Source organism: Ascaphus truei, chromosome 2 (assembly GCF_040206685.1).
Source record: "Ascaphus truei isolate aAscTru1 chromosome 2, aAscTru1.hap1, whole genome shotgun sequence".
Classification (NCBI taxonomy): domain Eukaryota; kingdom Metazoa; phylum Chordata; class Amphibia; order Anura; family Ascaphidae; genus Ascaphus; species Ascaphus truei.
In genome coordinates, this window is record NC_134484.1 from 21,272,115 (window position 1) to 21,292,320 (window position 20,206).

At 49.5% G+C, this 20,206-nt stretch overlaps 1 protein-coding gene across 2 annotated transcripts in view; it reads left to right on the forward strand.

The window, feature by feature from the left end:
- The window catches only part of TRAPPC9 (trafficking protein particle complex subunit 9), a 953,009-nt gene that overhangs the window by 156,489 nt on the left and 776,314 nt on the right, over positions 1-20,206 (forward strand). For both annotated transcript variants that reach the window (XM_075581783.1, XM_075581782.1), the window contains 2 exons: positions 4,867-4,999; positions 14,383-14,546. In XM_075581783.1, coding sequence (XP_075437898.1) covers positions 4,867-4,999; positions 14,383-14,546 — 297 coding nt within the window. The remainder of the gene's footprint in view (positions 1-4,866; positions 5,000-14,382; positions 14,547-20,206) is intronic.

Sequence of the window (20,206 nt, forward strand, 5' to 3'; positions counted from 1 at the left end):
ATATATATATCTCTATATATCTCTATATATCTCTATATATCTAGTGGTGAAGTGGCAAGGAGGCAACAGCACACAGCAATATCACATAAATAATTATATTAGTATAAAAATATACTTGCACATATAAGCAACGTTTCGACCCCAGAGAGGGATCTTTATCAAGGGGGGCGCCCCTTGCCGTGTGGAGTACAGCAGCGCACACAAAAACGGCGCCATGATTTGTTTCAATAACAGCCGCTGCATCTGTATGTGCAAGTATATTTTTATACTAATGTAGCCCTCTTAGGCTTTGGTCCCGCTGCGTCCGGCGGCGCGGGCGGTCGCGTGTGCGCTACGCACCATCTGTTGTTATTCTCCCGAGCCGGTCCCAGTCCCTCCTCCCTGCAGGGCTCACTACACGCTGTGACGCGTCAGCCGCCAGGGGATGCAAGAGAATTGTTATCCCAAGCGGCGACGCGTCACGTGGTGTGGCTGTGAGCCAATGAGGAGGGGAGGCTGCGGGGAGGAGAGGGTGGGGGAAAGCAGCCATTTTAAATATACTCTGCAGCACCAAGGGAGCCCCCCTGCTCCCTCCCACAGACTCTCCTCTTCGCAACGGGAGGTGTGTGTGTGTGTGTGTGTGTGTGTGTGTGTGTGTGTGTGTGACACACATACCTGTAAGCATACTATAGTGTGGGGCTTCGCCGTTGTACGCGCTGCTCATGTACTGCGGGTCAATGTCAGCACCTGATGGGATTCTCTCCGCCCCTCTTTTGTCCATAAGTGCCCCTAAGTATTGGGTTGAAGGCTCCCCTAGCAGTGACGGGGTTAATTCGCCTGCCGAGCTGTGTGTCTGCAGTGTCAGCGATCTCCCTTCCGATTCCTCCCCTGCTCCGATCCCCCCCCTGCTCCGATCCCCTTCTGCTCCGATCCCCCCGCTGCTCCGATCCCCCTCCCTGCTCCGATCCGCCAGTGCTCTGATTCACCCCCCGTTTGTATTTGTGAGTGCCTTTCTGTGTGTGTGTGTGTGTGTGCGTGCGTGTGCCTGAGTGCCTGTCTGTGCCTGAGTGCCTGTGTGTGTGTGTGCCTGAGTGCCTGTCTGTGTGTGTGTGTGTGTGTGTGGGGCTGAGTGCGTGAGTGCCTGTATGTGTGCGTGAGTGCCTGTATGTGTGCGTGAGTGCCTGTATGTGTGCGTGAGTGCCTGTATGTGTGCGTGAGTGCCTGTATGTGTGCGTGAGTGCCTGTATGTGTGCGTGAGTGCCTGTATGTGTGCGTGAGTGCCTGTATGTGTGCGTGAGTGCCTGTATATGTGCGTGAGTGCCTGTATATGTGTGTGAGTGCCTGTATATGTGCGTGAGTGCCTGTATATGTGCGTGAGTGCCTAACTGTGTGTGTGAGTGCCTAACTGTGTGCGTGAGGGGTTGAGGGGCTGAGTGGTTGAGGGGCGGTCCCGCCCCCTCACGTCATGGCCGCGCCCCCCACCCATTTTGGCCACGCACCCCCCGCGCCGGAAAAAATTTGGTGCAGTGAATTGCACGCGCCGCCGGCAAGCAAGGCGGCCGTGCGGGCGCGTGTGGTGGGGCCTTAGCCTAACACCTTTATGGGAAGAGTCTACGGGTGCTGATATTACCAGCTGGCTCACAGAGACCTGAGCCACTGAGAACCTGGTGAACACCTGAGCTACTAGATGACAGCGCCTCCACCTATACGGGATCCCTATTGTTGGGGATAACCCCATGCAGGAACAAATAATAGTACCACACAACATATAACAATAACCTTTTACTAATATGATATGCAAGCAGTCTTATACTGTAACAGGATTACCGATATGAAATTCCCCTTCCCCCTAGATGTACAACTGGCCCATGCACTTTGCAGGGCGCAACCCACCACCGTGTCCATAATATTGTCCGAGGCCCTTGGCCACTCTACCACATAAGTGTCCCCAAGTGATACCCCACCTTTTAGGCGTGATCAGCGCCGTACTGTACAGTGTTGGTGCACTTGTAGAACGATACCTGCCCGGGCTCCTGCACCCGGGTATCGCAGAATACGCAGGGAACCGTCCGGTCCAACGTCGTCATCCACCACCGCGTGGGGTGAATTCCGGCGTGGATAATATCACCGTATGTATAGTCTCTGTGTCCTTGGTGGCGTTATGATCCCAGAACACATCTTGCAGGGCTACGCTGCGTAGCACTGTGTCCCTGACTACCAAATAGATAATGGGGCAGAGTCCCTACCTAACGGCCTGTCCCTAAAGCAATCACTGTTCTGTTGGTGAGCCAGGGCCTAACTGGGGCCTGGGGAAAACAGTCTGGCTTAGCCCAGAGGAGTACCACTCCCTGGACACTACCTGACCCTTTGCTGTCCCCCTTCTGACTGGCGTGCTCCTCACAGCGTGCAAAATGTAACTAATCCTGTGCAGGAGAATCTGGCCGCGCTATTGGCTCCCTGGCGTCATGTGTGGTGTGCCCCTAGGCATCATGGGGCTTGTAGTTCCCCAGGCAATGGCCGCCGCTCCCTACTGTGTCTCTGCTCAATCGCGCGTTGTCCGCCTGCACTGCGCATGCACGGCACCTCGCGCATGTGCGACAACTAAAATGTCAGCGGCTGAAGGAGAAAGCCACCGGAGCCTCCGGCGAGTTGTTCGCCACTCCCTGCAGCTGCCGCAATGCAGCCTGCTCCTGTCCCCGCCTCCGCTACTAAGCGCTACTGCGTGCAAAGGTCAGGGAACAGATGGGCACCGGGGGAACCCATGCCACACTAATATTCTTTTTGTGATATTGCTGTGTGCTGTTGTCTCCTTGCCACTTCACCACTGGCTTTGTATGCTGTTTATCTATATGGGACTTGCACCAGCTTCTACCATCCTTACTAGTGGAGTGCCTAAGGCTAAGGCCCCGCTCCCTCAGTCAGCGCTCCCACACTGCAGACAGGCGGGGCGCTAACAGACACAGACCGCTATATGCGGTCTGTAGGGAGCAGGAGCCGGAGCGGGAGGTGGGCGGGAGTGGGAGGCTTGAGCGGGAGGGGGGGCGTGGCTTGAGCGGAATGGACCCGCTACTCTCCCCCCCCCCTCCCTCCACGGGCTCGGGCTGAAGCTGCTGATCACAAGCAACACACACACACACACTCATACACACACGCAGACGCTCTCTCTCACACACACACACACACACACACACACACACACACACACACACAGGCACTCATACACATACATACACACACACACACAGACAGGCACTCACGCTGCTTTCCCTCCACACTCCTCCCCGCTCCCCGAAGCCTCTCCTCCTCCCGAAGCCTCCCCTCCTCATTGGCTCACAGCCACACCACGTGACGCGTCGAAGCTAGGGATCACAATTCTCCTGTATCCCGTAGCGGCTGACACGCCACAGCGTGTAGTGAGCTGTGCAGCCAGGGGGGACCGGGACCGGCTCGAGAGGATTCCCCTGCTGGTGGGGAACGCCCGTACAGCCGCCCGCGCAGCCGGGCGCAGCGGGTCCCAGGCCTTATACTGTATACAGTTGTGTGAAAAAGAAAGTACACCTGTCCTGGAACAGGATTATCTTATTCCTGTGTCATTTGCAGCTCACATACAGTTGCTGTCTCCTTAGTTCAGCTGCCTGTAATTTCTTCTGTCCCAGCAGCTAGCTGCATGTGAGAAGGCTGCATTGTTTCATTATTTCCTTCCACAGCCCTAGTTAGTGAGTTGCCTACGGTGGAGCAAAAAATTACACCACATTTATCCAAATGAGATCCCATTGTTTCCTATAGGACTTTTATTTCTTTGAATCCGGTGCCGTTTTTTCACTCCAGTTTTGCCCCACTTCTGCAGCCAGGAGACTTTGATATTGTACATAACTCAACTCAGTGCTTCTACATTTTAACCCCTTAGGCACCGCATATATGCCACACATTGCCTGCTATTGCCTATATCATTGTTTTGTGTAATCTTTCCCCTGCATAGTGAAGGAAATTGAAAGGACGCCGTATACAATTGGTAGTGTAGGAACCTGCTGAAAGGGTTATCCTTCACGTGGCAGCATGTTTCACATGTTTTGGACAACAGAATTAATTTAATAACCCTTACGTATTTAAAGAAAATATATAAATACTGTAAATGGTTAAAAAAAAAATTGTATTGGATGTTTCATTTTTATTTAGTTACTAAATGTTTTACCAGGAAGAAATACATGGAGAGTTACCTCTCATTGTCGAGTATGTCCTGGGTGGAGACGGGCGAAAGGGTCTAAATCTGTTTCTTGGAATCTCCCGCGCTTTCCATTCAAAATGCCGTCAACGGATTGTCCCAATTTTCAATCCGTGCGGATTAATCCCAAATGGCCATTGGATACAAACCGGTAATGGATTTTTAAGAATCCAATCCGCAGATTCCGCAAGCCATTGGCGGATTAAAAAAATAAAAAATTACGCACATATTCCGGAATCCGCGGATTGAATTCTTAAAAATCCGCCAACGGATTGCGGAATCCACCAAGTGGATTGTCAGTGATTTAAAAAAAAAAAATCCGGATAAAACGAATCGCCCCTTTTTTCTTTAGACTGATTTGTGGAAATCCGCAGACCCAAGGAACCAACCCAATCTGAGGTGGATCCAAATCCGGCCAAATGTTTTTGCCCATGTCTACTCCGGGGCACAGACTTCTGTTAATACATGGTTGCATTAAATGAACAGTGGTAATACGTGCGCATTGGATCGTCTTTGTTTTGTAACTCCGTAAAACTTGACATGTTTGATATGCTCAAATCTTCTATTGATTATTTTGAAGGGTCAACCTTTATTTTATGTAAACAAAAACAAAAAATGGAGGCGACTTTACTTCATCTAGTAACTGTTTCCTCGTGCTGTCACAGGTTATCACACATCCGTGTTTGGAGTATACAGCGATTGTCGCCTGGAGAATCTTCCAGGCCTGAAAAACGATGGGTGCACGGTTGAGGTGATTCCTGCTTTGCCACGGTTACAGATCAGCACATCCCTTCCCAGGTCAGTGAGGGGGGGGGGGAGGGGGAGACTCCCATTGGGGTCATTTCTTGCTGTGACTTCTTTGGGATTCTGATCTTGGTAATATTAAAAATCTGCTGTAATATCATACCCCAAAACTGCTCTATTTTACACTCCCACCAGATATGAAGCATTGTTCCCATCTCCTCACAATCCCTCCCCCCCCACCCACCCTGCAGCAATGAAAGCTTTTCTGGCCCAAACATTGGTCTTTATGTAAAACAAATACCATGTTGTGTCGAAACAAACAGCTTGCAGTGCTTTTTTCCACCCCATGTATGAGATTGCCATGGTTTGTGCGTGCCCCTACCTCCAAGCGAACCAAGTAGGGGAAGAGAACATTTGCCTGTTAAAGGGGAAGGGAAATCCTGCCCAACACATGGTGACAGTACACAGAATTAAGGAGTAAACTGTGCACTGACTTGTATCTTACAGGTGAGTTCCACACAGTGACCTTTAAAGCAGATTACTAACCTTATTTTTTTTTCTTAGCTGGTTTATTTTATTTATTTTTACATAAAAAGACCCAAACACAAAGTAATGGGTTTACATATCACCCTGTAATTTTCCCACTTGCTCAACCCCACCGGGGAGCACACAGCCGTTTTCCACTTAGACTTTAAAGCAATTTATTACAGACATGGTCCTCTCCTGTACTTCTCAGGTAAGGCTCTTCGAATGTGATGTAACGATGTGGGAGAGGTTTAGCACCCATAATAACTTACGTTTGAAGCAACATTTTTAGAAAAACACAATACAGATTTCAGTTAGCGAGGACAACGACTAGAGTTGAAACCTGACATACTATTGTATAGTAGGGCGAAGACATTTTATCCCCCAAAAAGATGGAGATTTACAGATAACATTGCACACACCCGATCCAGACATTCAGTGCAAGTCCTACTTCCAGGGTGCTGGTCAGGAGAAGAGCAGACACCCACTGCTCCATGGACAATCACAAAAGCCGTAGATGTTTTCTTCAGAGTCAAAGATGTACAATTTATTTAGCACAAGAACGGACACAAACGCACAACGTTTTGGGAATCACCCCTTCATCAGATGTGATGACAAAAATTAGGTAAAATGTTTCTGGGTTTTTTTTTTTTCACATTCCTAATTTTGCTGTGTTGACGAAGGCAATCGACAGAATGGAGTCACAATATCTTCTTTTTAGGTTTGGCACCAATATTTTACCATTTGTTTGGCTATACAAACGTTTGCTGTGTTTGCTAAAAAGGTGGCAAAGCTGGTGGGAGGGCCCTAATTTCGCAAATCATATACGTTGTTTTTTTGTTTTGACGACTGCGCATGTCCTACATTCACCACAAACTAAGGCAAATGTTTCCCCCATCTGTAGTCATGACTTAATTTCCAATGGTTTAGATAATGTATTATTTATATAATGTTTTACCAGGAAGTAATACATTGAGAGTTACCTCTCGTTTTCAAGTATGTCCTGGATGGAATCTTTTATCAGCGACAAACCGGAACCCCAAGAAGTTGTATTGTAGGTGGTATCTGAAGGGATCTGTAAGGTCTTGAAAGTCCTTGTCAAAGAACCGGTTGTGAAATGTATGAGCACATCCTTACTTCCGAACAAAGCAATTTACCTACCTTGTTTTTTTTACCCCTCCTTTTTTGGTGTATTTAAGTGCATTAATATCAGTCCCAGATACTTACCAGGCACGGTTCTGCTGATACCGTCCCATTCAGGGGAAATACAATGGAGGTTTACATCTGCCGCGTCACGTGCTAATGTTGGCCCGCATGACGTGGGGGTTTTAAACCTCAATGAAGTATCAGGCCACGGCCCCTGTGCGTTCAAGCTCCGCCCCCCCCAGTCAGTCCGGTCCCAGTTACTACCCTGTCGCGCACATTTTCCCAGCGGTGCGCGACAGCTTTTCTGCCAGACAGGGGAATTTGAGCTCAGAGTTTGCAACGGAGGCATGACCACGCCCCCGCCGGCGGTTCAGCCAATGAGGACGAACCAGTCGCGTGAGGTCATGGCCATGCCCCTGCAAACCCACCGCCGCGTCCCCTCCCGTCGCCAACGCTCCCTCTCTCCCAGGACCACAGATCGCGGTGCAGCGCTGGGCGCGCGGGCTACAGTGCTGACTGGGACCGCAGCCTCAGAGGCAGCTTACAAGATTAGAATCTCGGGCAACGAGGTTTAGCTTCGGAGACTCACTGCTTCCTATGCATGTAAAAAAGTGGGGGAGGGGAGTGCGCGGGGCGGGAATGGCCCTGAGGAACTGCTGCTTCAATCTCTATACTTACCCGTTATAATAAATGATTGATGGTGCTAGCCACTCTAGTCACTGATTAAATGTAGTGTCTGCAATAGCAGAATACAGCATATTTCCCAGAATATCTTTTCATGATCTTTTCTAACCTCCCGTGCAGCACTTTATTCTTGGGGCCGTTATCGTGTGCTGCTCTGCCCAATAACATCATCTCTCTTAATCCTCCGGCACCTCTTGTTTATCAAAGCTCATATTAGGAATGTGCAGAAAACTTCCCTTCTGTGTGACGAGGATCATGATTGCAATCCACAGTGTCTGAAACACTCGATGGATAACCACGTCTCTACTGACAGGGCAAACTAATAATACAATCATTATTAAAGGTGTCGCACATCCACCTGAGAGAGGGCCGACACTTGGATTTGTAATTATGTTATAGCTCTAATTCGTGAAATACGGGATGGATTTTCACCAACAATATTGTAAAGCGCTTACAATTAAGCTAATACTTGAAAATGAGAGGTAACGCTTAAAGTAATTTTTCCTGGTTAAAACATTTTATTGATAATGTCACGGGAGACCAAGCATTTACACCTTTTTACTGGGCGCATTCATTGAGCAAAACCAAGAAGTAAAACAAATTAGTCATTTATTTCATTGAAACAGACGTGCACACAGTGGATTAGAATTGTACAGAGGAAACACACTTACTGGGGGTCTGGGCTACAAAACTAACCTTTCCTAGTCGAAATAGCACAGAAAACACAGTCTTTACAAGTCCTTTTAGATGACCGGGACTAAGGCCGCAAAGTCCTGGAACTGATCTCAGCACGCAGTTCCTCTCGCCACCGCTCTTTCCGCTCTGGAGGTGCTGAAATCCCTTGACCGGGAGCGAGTACCGAACGTCCTGGTACTCTTTTCAGCTTGTAATTCCAGCCACGACCGCTATGGTCTCTTTTCAGAACTTGGCCCCGAAAAGCCGTCTCGCATCTTAGAATCTCTTGAGCTGATTGGCTGCTAGGTTTCTTATAGGATTTCAGTCCCATTCACAGAATACCTCAGCCAATCAGAGTGGGGGAATTGTGCCACCAGCCTATCAGCATTTTGCCGGTACCCTGAAGCTAGGCGGGCACGGTTTTCAATTTTGCAAAGGGGCATGCGCTAACCTGGCACCTCTGCCTCTTAACATATTGAACCCCCAACCAGGCCAGGCTCCACAGAGTCTGGGGCTGGGCAAATGGACGCCTGATAACCCTGATTTATGCCAGGACGTGAGTATTCAAGGATAACTCCGGTACTCCACCCGCCCGAACACCTTGGCATCTTTGTGGCTTTCAAGTACGGGACCCGAGCAGACTTAGTGGCACCAACTTGGTAGCCAGCTGGTCTCTTGGAACCAGAGACTTGGAAACTTCCCAGCTCATATACAGTGCACCAAGCATTAGACATTTTTAAACATACACGTTTAATAAACTAGGATACTGTGTCTTACTAAAAATGTCTAAGTCCTTCTTTGGTGTCAGGGATAGAATAAAAATTCATACTTGCTATTCTCACTAGCTTATCCCTGCCACACTGCAAAAACCTGACTTTACATTTTTACACAAAATAAAGCTTGCAGCTTTATCTTATAGCTGGGGCACCCCATGAATGCCTATACCAGGCTCAGGGAGACCTGGGCATGAACTGGGCACACCCCTCTATACTAGGGACCCCTGTACCGTTCGGGGGATACCTTGATTCTCTATGCCCCTTTTACCTTTCTGGTCTGTGCTGAAGCAGGGACTCCTGGGGGTGAGTTGCAAGAACGTTTTCAGGGTAGGATTTTGACCGGAGCATTGTGCTTCAATGTGTCCGAGAATCCTACCTGATTCCCGGATACATTTTTGGGGTATCCAGTAACTCGGAAACCCCGCTACATAGCCACAATCTGCAAAGACTTTCTCCGCAAAACCCACCCTGAACCTCATAGCCTAGCAACCTCTGCTTGCTGGCAGTCCTGGAAAGGCAAAAACATCCAGGGCTGCACTCACGAGAGATAAATTATGGGGGACTACACAATATGTCCCAGGCCAATAGCCCAGTGCTACGCAACGCAAAACAAAAAAGTTTTAAAGGCCTATAAAAAGGCTAGAAAAGTGCCAAGAGAACAATTGCTAGTGACGGGACAAAGATCTAATCAGGATACTGACAAACACATTATCAGGTACATTGGTACATACAATAACCAATGGAGCAACATCAGGAACATTTTCTCCAAGCATTGGCATGTTCTAATGGAGGATGGCGACCTCAAACAAGTACTTAAGGAAAATCCCACCATGACTTGTAGAAGAGCCCGCAATCTCCAAGACACTTTAGTACATAGTCACTATCGTGGGGACCAACCAAGAACTTGGCTAGGGGATACCAAACCCATTGGTTCCTTCTCATGTGGCAGATGCAAGGCGTGTACCTATATGCCCAGAACTAAGACCTTTTTGTGCCCAAAATCCAAAACATATTACATTAGGGAGTACATAAATTGCCTCACAACGGGGGTGATCTATTTGATCTCATGTAAATGTGGAAAGAGATACGTGGGTAAAACCCACAGACAACTTAAAACACGGATCCTTGAGCATATAGGGTCCATTAGAAACAGTAAAGATCTACCTGTGGCAAAACATGTCAATGTAGCCCATGATGGTGATTTAACTGCCTTAACCTTTTGTGGTATCGAACATGTGAGACGGGGACCAAGGAAAGGTGACTGGGATCGCCATTTAATGCAAACAGAGTGTAGGTGGATATACACGTTGAAAACCCTGTACCCAGATGGTCTCAATGAGGGGTTCATTTATACTCCATTCTTATGAACCCCTCCTTGAATACAGTAGAACAAATTATCCACACTACCTACTTACATCAGAATGTGAATAGCTCGCTATATGGGATCTGGTGATCCACTTTTAATTGAGTTATATACTCCATTGGAACCATAATGAGGGGTTCATTTATACTCCACTCTTATGGACCCCCCTCTGTACATAGTGTAACAAACTATCCACACTACCTACCTCCACCACAATGTAACTAGTTTGCTATGGGATCCGGGGATCTATTTTTTAATTGAGTCATATACTCTATTGGAACCATATTGACTTTTAGAGGTGGCTCCATGTAGGGGTTTACACTCCTACACCATTCACACTATATATACATCAGGCAATTGGACTATAGAATACATCTATTTACATCATTGTGGTCTGTCCATAGTACGGGACCCAAAAATATATCATTTTTTGCAATCGAGTCAAATATACTATAGGAATCATCTTAATTTTTTTTTTTTTTTTACTTGATCCTTAGAGGTGACTCTATATAGGGGTTCCTACCACCTCCATATATGTATGTTCCGGTCCCCTGTACAAAAAACTAAGCTTACAGTCCAACTGACAGTATTAGATCACCTCTGGTTTGTCATGCTACATCGCTTGCCCAATATGTGGGGGTTTAGTGTATAATTTGGTATATGGGATCCAGGGATTTATTTTGATTCATGATGGAGTCATATACTCTTTTGGAACCACATTGACTTTTAGAGGTGGTTCCATGTAGGGGCTCACACTTTTACACCTCATATATACGTATCCCTCCATGCATACAACGAACATCTATAGAATAACACAGTTATCCACATCAATGTGACGGATTCGTTGTCTGAGATCTTGGATTTTATTATGGTCTATTATGGAGTCACATACTCTTAAAGATTTTTCTTGGCTTTATATAGGGGTTCACAACTCCACGTGTTTGTTTTGATCCAATCAACCTCTGAACAATTTGATTCAGCACCTAATATCCTACACTGCTACCGTGCTCACATTCAAACTGACACAATAAGATCACACACGGTTTGCTATAATATTTATTTCATGTAATTATGTGCTGGATAACTGGGGGTCTGTGGTAAAATACGGGTCCTTCCCACATTATTCTTTTTGATTATAGATTTTGCAGCGACCTGCAAGATCCATACAGCGCAGCAAAACAATGCAGCTGGTTGAAACCTCTTTGTGAGGAACACTATACACTAAGCATCCACAATAGGAGGCTGACAAGGAGTTAATCATCAGGGGACCACCCACTTCCTATTACGAAAACGGGTACTTAAGGAACTAGTGAAGTGAGTCTCCTTACCACTTTAAGCCCTGACGAAGCATAGTCTCCTATGCGAAACGGCCCGTCGGTTTTATGTGACGTCATTCCTTTGACGTAGGTGGGGGCGACCAGGATGATGCCAGGCGCTCCGGTGTACCGAGTTACTTAACAGCCACGCGGCGGAACGGGTAGTATCAGATACTGTTTCTGACTTACGCATTCATTATGCCGGTTATACTGCCTTATATGTAGTGATTGTTACAGCATTAGGCACTGCATCTGCGGGAGGCTATTAATATAAGCGGCTCCCTATCAAGGGGATTAACGGTATATTTCGTTCTATACGTCTCCCGCTAACATCAGTGTCGCTTACTGACAACAGATGCATAGGTGCACACTATTTTTGCTCTCTTGTTCCAATCTGGGACACCAGCAGCAACAATGTACACTATGAGTGTCACACTGGTTTAAGTAACTCCAGCTGATTGCAGCATCCTGAGAGTACACCCCGTTAGTTTCTTCTGGTTAATTGAGCCCAGTATCAGTCAGTTTCCTAAGTGTTGTATATACTAGGAATCCATATACACATTGAATATACCTGATACATGAGAACCTTTCTGCCCTGGTCACCACCTACCATTTTTTAACACACTTCTCCCCTTTATCCCACACCCCCTGAAGTTCCTCCCCCTTTGTATATAATAAAACTTTTTTGTTTTGCGTTGCGGAGCACTGGGCTATTGGCCTGGGACATATTGTGTAGTCCCCCATAATTTATCCCTCGTGAGTGCAGCCCTGGGTTTCTTGCTCCACTGGGGGCTCATACCCCTTTTGGATTTATGTGTCCATATCAGTTTTACCCTATGCACCATGAGCTAATTAGACTTTAACCGAATAGTTTGGAGAGCGATAAGCATTTGTGTGTTTGTAAGGCAAAAACATAAACATTCTTTATAGTCGCATATTTTACATGCAGGCACAGTAGTACATACACGACAGTCAGGTCCAAGAGCTGACACTCTAGGACCCCAAAACATGGATATGGGGCAGCCAAGTGGGCTTGACCTTTATTAGTGAGCCTGGTTACCCCTTCACCGTCACAAATAATACAATTTGAAAAAAATTATCCCGATCATTGACGTCATAGAAGGTTTTTAATAAACTGTGCTTGGTTTCATGAGGTATGTATGTACATGTTTACTTGTATAGTGTCGACATTGTACTCGGCGCTTCACAAAGACAATACAGTACAGGGAATTATAATAACACAATAAGCGCCCCAAAGTGAGACAACAGGAAAGGAAATCCCTGCCCCGGAAAGCTTACAATCTAGTGCTATGATGGGAGACTTGGAGACAGCAGGAGAGGGAATAAGTGCTGTGGATGGCAGTGCTGGGTCACTATGGTTGGTAGGAGTGGGACAGTAGCAGTGAGTGCAGGCTGTGGGGGGGGCGTCTGTATAAACTCATTCCGTAACGTTCTGCGACGCACTATTTTCTCACGCTACATAGCTAAAAACTGAAAAGGTAAAATTAAATAACGCAAAACTAATAACAATACAAAGAGACTCTTAACGTGTAAGTGTGTAAGTAAGTGTGTAAGTGTTGAGGGCAGTCTTTGCTTTCTGTAATATTTGACAGTCTTTGGCCACGGTCTGTAAATCGTCTGTCAAGTCTCTAAGCTCATTGGAGACGCTGTAATATTAGGTTTGCCTTAGTACATTATAAATGTTATGGACAAACGTGGCGCTGCGCACTTTCCCACTTACAGTACTTACCGTCAGTTGCCTATTGTGTGGCTGGCCATCCATTAGCAAGGAGACCGTAAAGGCTGCGGCCGCAGTGCTCACTGCTGCACCCGCGCCGGGCCATGCGTGCACGGGTGAAAGCCGCGGTCTGTGGTTGAGCTGCAGGAGATAGCGACGGGGGGGGGGCGCGTGGTTGGAGCGCGGACATGACGTCACTCGGCTGGTTCGCCCTCATTGGCTGAACCGCTGCCGTGACGTGGCCAGTGCTCCGTCGCCACAAGAAATGCCAAAATCCTTGTCTTTTACCAAATGTGGTAGCGCATTGCACGTGCTGGCAGCTGCTGGGCCCGGCACCACAGAGGAGCGGCTCTTGTTCCCGCCGCGCACGTCATAGCGCGCGCAGCAGCTGTCACCGGGGACTTGGCCTAAGAGGTTACAGTAGCCTGCAGCGTAAAATGTTTGTCTTCTGAGCTGGCAAAGAATAGTGGGTAAAAGGATGAACTCATGGACTCAAACTCTCGTGGACTTTTTAGGACTATTTATTAGATTCAGTGTCCAGGGATGGGACCGAAATATCGACCCGTTCGTGACTAATAGTCCATGAGAGTCCTGATTCTTTGCTACACCTGGCGCATGCCAGTCTATCCAGAACCCCTGGCAGCAATATCAGTGTTTGCGAGAGAATACATGAGAAATAATTCGGAACATACGTTTTGTAGGGAATCAGACGAAAAGCGCAGTTGTGGTATCGCTAAATGTTCTTGCAAATTACCAGTGTGGCGATCCTTATTGCTGTAGGATTAGCTGCCAAATGACCTTTCCTATTAATTTTCATGAAATCATTTTGAAGTCCTTCTTGTGGTTTATTATACCGACACCTTCTGTTGATCATCTTTATATTTTACCATAGCTTGTGTGGAATAAAACTTCAGGCCTTGCTACAGCAGTGGGTTATGGGTAAGAACTTGTTTTGCGGAAGAAATGTATTGTGTGTAACCAGCAGGTGTTCAAGGACACTGTGATTTTTACATTCACGCCTCCTTGCATAGGTTATAAAATAAATGTATTTAAGATAAATATTTAGTGCCTATGTTATTCAGACTCTGGTCTGACTATTATGTGCAACTCTTGCTGTAGCTACGCAATAAACATCAGTCTCTGGCAGACTATTCCCCTAAAATATGAGTGGGGTTTTGTTTCTTTCACACTTCAATCCTGTTTTGTAATTGTAGGTCAGCCCACGCCTTGCAGCCTTCTTCAGGGAGTGACGTCTCAACCAATGTGTCTGTTCAGCTCTACAATGGAGAGACTCAAAAGCTCGTCATAAAACTGGAGAACATTGGAACTGAACCGCTCGAGAAACTGGAGGTCACCTCAAAGACAGTTAACACCAAAGGTAGATATATCCCCACCTTTAACACCATTATCTAGTAGGTGAGAGTCAAAGGGGGTGTTGCAGGGTACATGCAACCACACACGCGGGTTCTCTTTATAAGGCTTATTTATTGAGCCTTAACAACATACAGCACACAAAAACAAAATAGCTTCTCTTCAGCATACAAAAACAAAATAGCTTCTCTTCAGCATAGCAAACAATGCAGCTTCTCTTCAGCATGCAGGACACAGACAATTCATCATACATGTACTTTGAAAACAGACCTTATAGCAGTAATCTCTTCAGTATTTCAGTTCTGTCTCCTGACCAGCTAGCCTGCATGTGTGTACAGCCTGGGGGTTTTAAAACACCTTGATTATGCAGCTGGGGTCAGACTAATTAAGCAGCCCTTCTCAACTGAAACTTAACCTCGTCACTGCTGCACTGCAAGCCTAAACATAGGTTTGACAGGTATATGCTGGTGACGTTCATTCACCCTGTCACAGGGGGATTATTTGATAACCACTGTTGATCGTTAATTGTTACTTGAATTACTTTTAACACAAAATAAGGGCTATTATACTTTCATGCATAGGTCTCAAAGCCTGTAGTTAAAGACAGTGTAACTAAACAATGTTTAGTCTACTGTGACTAGAAGGTTATTCTGCTCATTATAAATTTTACACCCACACCATTACTATTAATTATTAATCAATATTATTAATACAACATTATTTACATGCACCAGACAGATTAAGAATATTATTTAGGATTTCCTGTTCACGGTCTCTGATTTTTGTTTGTTGTGATCATTCTTTTATCTCTTTAGTAAATCACGGCATACATTGTTGGTGTGTGTGTGTGTGTATATATGTTATCCATATATTAATTTGTGTAAAGCGTGACATTCTTAAGCTTCCTATTCATCTGATTTGTATTCATATTTTGAGCAGTAATATGAGGAGGAATTTGACGTTTTCCTGGTAGCTAATTGGAGAGCACAGGATTGTGCCAGGTCCTCTGGCTCTGACAGTCGCTCTTAAAATACACGCGTTGTACAGTGAATAATTTAGTTCTGAAATCGTTCTTTGTAAGCTCCTTAGCTGCATCCAGGTTGCATAATGTCCGTAGCATTGTTAAAAGCACAGCAGTGCAAATGCCAGCCCTACACTCCAGCACCTTATCTAACTATCGTGATGGCGGTGTTCGTAAAAGTTCAATTAATCCTTGCTGAATTTCCTTGGGGGATTAGTACTGAGGGTTATAATATTCAGGTCTCAAAAGATTTGCTGCTGTGGAGACTGATGGATGTCAAAGATCTCTCTTCAGTCTAACAATCCATCTCACATCTAGGAAAGGCAGTAACATCCCGAGTGGCGAGTCTAATAAAAGACTTGACTAACGATGGAAATGCATTTCCCTGGGGAAGCAAACTAGCAAACCTCCTGTTACTAAAGTACAGAACAGAGAAGCGTACGTTAGGCAGAAACTTTCCAAGTGGCGGCTGAGTAGTTTTAAGTCTGTTTAAAAGGGTTGTGCTTTACACTGAGGAAACACAGTATCCCAACATGTTGGTATGTCAGACATCATTAAGTAATGCAAGGCTGGCCAACTCCAGTCCTCAAGGGCCACCGATAGGTCAGGTTTTCAGGATATCGCTGCTTCAGCACACTGAGCCACTAATTGAGGCACGTGTGCTGAAGCAGGGATATCCTGAAAACCTGACCTGATGGTGGCTCTGGTGGACTGGAGTTGGCCAGCCCTGCAGTAATGCGTGTATGTGCCCTTCCCTCTTCCTAGAGGGGCTGACATGGGAGAGCACATTATTCCCTGAGCCCTGGCGTACATGGGGCGGAACAACCATTGGTGCAGCAGGTGAAAGGCATTTGGGGGCCCGTAACCGGAAGGTGCCTGTCTCCCCGGGGAACTACGTTGTGCACCTCGCTAAGAATTCTGGGGCGAGATTTTGCGGAGCTGTCAATCACTGGCGAACGCTGAAACATGGCATACCCATAATTCTTTGTGCCGCGCAACCCAGCAAGTGGATGGAGGTCGTGTGCGAGGCGGGGAATACTTTTGGACCAGGGCCTCCCTTTCACTAGTACCGCCACTGGGACGAGCATCCCAATGGAGTAATGAAAAAGGTGGGCAAACCAAGAAGTCTAAACATCGCCCCACATTTCCGTCCCCAGAACTATTTGCAATGAGAAGGGCCGGGTCAACGATAACGAGACAGCCTTCACATAAAGAAAGTGAGGAAGGGATCCTGCGCAGAGAGGAAGGGACCCTGCGCGGAGAGGAAGGGACCCTGCGCGGAGAGGAAGGGACCCTGCGCGGAGAGGAAGGGACCCTGCGCGGAGAGGAAGGGACCCTGCGCAGAGAGGAAGGGACCCTGCGCAGAGAGGAAGGGACCCTGCGCAGAGAGGAAGGGACCCTGCGCAGAGAGGAAGGGACCCTGCGCAGAGAGGAAGGGACCCTGCGCAGAGAGGAAGGGACCCTGCGCAGAGAGGGAAGGGACCCTGCGCAGAGAGGGAAGGGACCCTGCGCAGAGAGGAAGGGACCCTGCGCAGAGAGGGAAGGGACCCTGCGCAGAGAGGGAAGGGACCCTGCGCAGAGAGGAAGGGACCCTGCGCAGAGAGGAAGGGACCCTGCGCAGAGAGGAAGGGACCCTGCGCAGAGAGGAAGGGACCCTGCGCAGAGAGGAAGGGACCCTGCGCAGAGAGGAAGGGACCCTGCGCAGAGAGGAAGGGACCCTGCGCAGAGAGGAAAGGGACCCTGCGCAGAGAGGAAAGGGACCCTGCGCAGAGAGGAAAGGGACCCTGCGCAGAGAGGAAGGGGACCCTGCGCAGAGAGGAAAGGGACCCTGCGCAGAGAGGAAAGGGACCCTGCGCAGAGAGGAAAGGGACCCTGCGCAGAGAGGAAAGGGACCCTGCGCAGAGAGGAAAGGGACCCTGCGCAGAGAGGAAAGGGACCCTGCGCAGAGAGGAAAGGGACCCTGCGCAGAGAGAGAAAGGGACCCTGAGAGGAAGGGACCCTGCGCAGAGAGGGAAGGGACCCTGCGCAGAGAGGAAGGGACCCTGCGCAGAGAGGGAAGGGACCCTGCGCAGAGAGGAAGGGACCCTGCGCAGAGAGGAAAGGGACCCTGCGCAGAGAGGAAAGGGACCCTGCGCAGAGAGGAAAGGGACCCTGCGCAGAGAGGGAAGGGACCCTGCGCAGAGAGGGAAGGGACCCTGCGCAGAGAGGGAAGGGACCCTGCGCAGAGAGGAAGGGACCCTGCGCAGAGAGGAAAGGGACCCTGCGCAGAGAGGAAGGGACCCTGCGCAGAGAGGGAAGGGACCCTGCGCAGAGAGGAAGGGACCCTGCGCAGAGAGGAAGGGACCCTGCGCAGAGAGGGAAGGGACCCTGCGCAGAGAGAGGGAAGGGACCCTGCGCAGAGAGGGAAGGGACCCTGCGCACAGAGGAAGGGACCCTGCGCAGAGAGGGAAGGGACCCTGCGCAGAGAGGGAAGGGCCCCTGCGCAGAGAGGGAAGGGACCCTGCGCAGAGAGGGAAGGGACCCTGCGCAGAGAGGAAGGGACCCTGCGCAGAGAGGGAAGGGACCCTGCGCAGAGAGGGAAGGGACCCTGCGCAGAGAGGGAAGGGACCCTGCGCAGAGAGGGAAGGGACCCTGCGCAGAGAGGGAAGGGACCCTGCGCACAGAGGAAGGGACCCTGCGCAGAGAGGAAGGGACCCTGCGCAGAGAGGGAAGGGCCCCTGCGCAGAGAGGGAAGGGCCCCTGCGCAGAGAGGAAGGGACCCTGCGCAGAGAGGGAAGGGACCCTGCGCAGAGAGGGAAGGGACCCTGCGCAGAGAGGAAGGGACCCTGCGCAGAGAGGGAAGGGACCCTGCGCAGAGAGAGGAAGGGACCCTGCGCAGAGAGGAAGGGACCCTGCGCACAGAGGAAGGGACCCTGCGCAGAGAGGAAGGGACCCTGCGCAGAGAGGAAGGGACCCTGCGCAGAGAGGAAGGGACCCTGCGCAGAGAGGAAGGGACCCTGCGCAGAGAGGGAAGGGACCCCGCGCAGAGAGGGAAGGGACCCTGCGCAGAGAGGGAAGGGACCCTGCGCAGAGAGGGAAGGGACCCTGCGCAGAGAGGGAAGGGCCCCTGCGCAGAGAGGGAAGGGCCCCTGCGCAGAGAGGGAAGGGACCCTGCGCAGAGAGGGAAGGGACCCTGCGCAGAGAGGGAAGGGACCCTGCGCAGAGAGAGGAAGGGCCCCTGCGCAGAGAGGAAGGGACCCTGCGCAGAGAGGAAGGGACCCTGCGCAGAGAGGAAGGGACCCTGCGCAGAGAGGAAGGGACCCTGCGCAGAGAGGAAGGGACCCTGCGCAGAGAGGAAGGGACCCTGCGCAGAGAGGAAGGGACCCTGCGCAGAGAGGAAGGGACCCTGCGCAGAGAGGGAAGGGACCCCGCGCAGAGAGGGAAGGGCCCCTGCGCAGAGAGGGAAGGGCCCCTGCGCAGAGAGGGAAGGGCCCCTGCGCAGAGAGGGAAGGGACCCTGCGCAGAGAGGGAAGGGACCCTGCGCAGAGAGGAAGGGACCCTGCGCAGAGAGGGAAGGGACCCTGCGCAGAGAGGAAGGGACCCTGCGCAGAGAGGAAGGGACCCTGCGCAGAGAGGAAGGGACCCTGCGCAGAGAGGAAGGGACCCTGCGCAGAGAGGAAGGGACCCTGCGCAGAGAGGAAGGGACCCTGCGCAGAGAGGAAGGGACCCTGCGCAGAGAGGAAGGGACCCTGCGCAGAGAGGGAAGGGACCCTGCGCAGAGAGGGAAGGGCCCCTGCGCAGAGAGGAAGGGACCCTGCGCAGAGAGGAAAGGGACCCTGCGCAGAGAGGGAAGGGACCCTGCGCAGAGAGGGAAGGGCCCCTGCGCAGAGAGGGAAGGGACCCTGCGCAGAGAGGGAAGGGACCCTGCGCAGAGAGAGGAAGGGCCCCTGCGCAGAGAGGAAGGGACCCTGCGCAGAGAGGAAGGGACCCTGCGCAGAGAGGGAAGGGACCCTGCGCAGAGAGGGAAGGGACCCTGCGCAGAGAGGGAAGGGACCCTGCGCAGAGAGGGAAGGGACCCTGCGCAGAGAGGGAAGGGCCCCTGCGCAGAGAGGAAGGGACCCTGCGCAGAGAGGAAAGGGACCCTGCGCAGAGAGGGAAGGGACCCTGCGCAGAGAGGGAAGGGACCCTGCGCAGAGAGGGAAGGGACCCTGCGCACAGACAGAGCATATCTACGGGCTGTTATAAAATTTAACATTGATTTATTTTGGGTTTCTCTCTATCCGTTCAGTCGAGTACGACTCTCGTCCGGTCTATGGATCAGTGTTCTCCATGTCCACTATATATATATATATTGGTTCCCCGCACTCAATATGAGAAACCAGACAAAGGCGTCAATTTGGAAATTACTACGATATAATAAAGAATATTGCACTTCATAAGCCAACTTTAATTGGGGCTGGGTAGGTACTTTACATGGAACCAATGCCTAAACCATAAATCAAAAGTATGGATAGGGAGAGGGGGATGGCGGGAATACAAAGAGAATAATACAAAATAAAAAAAACGAGGGGGGGAGAGGAAAAAAGGACAACGTATAACAAACGCTCAGGTTAAGGTGATAAAAAATATGGGGGCAGCGTTTCGGGAACTACAGCGCCCCTTCTTCA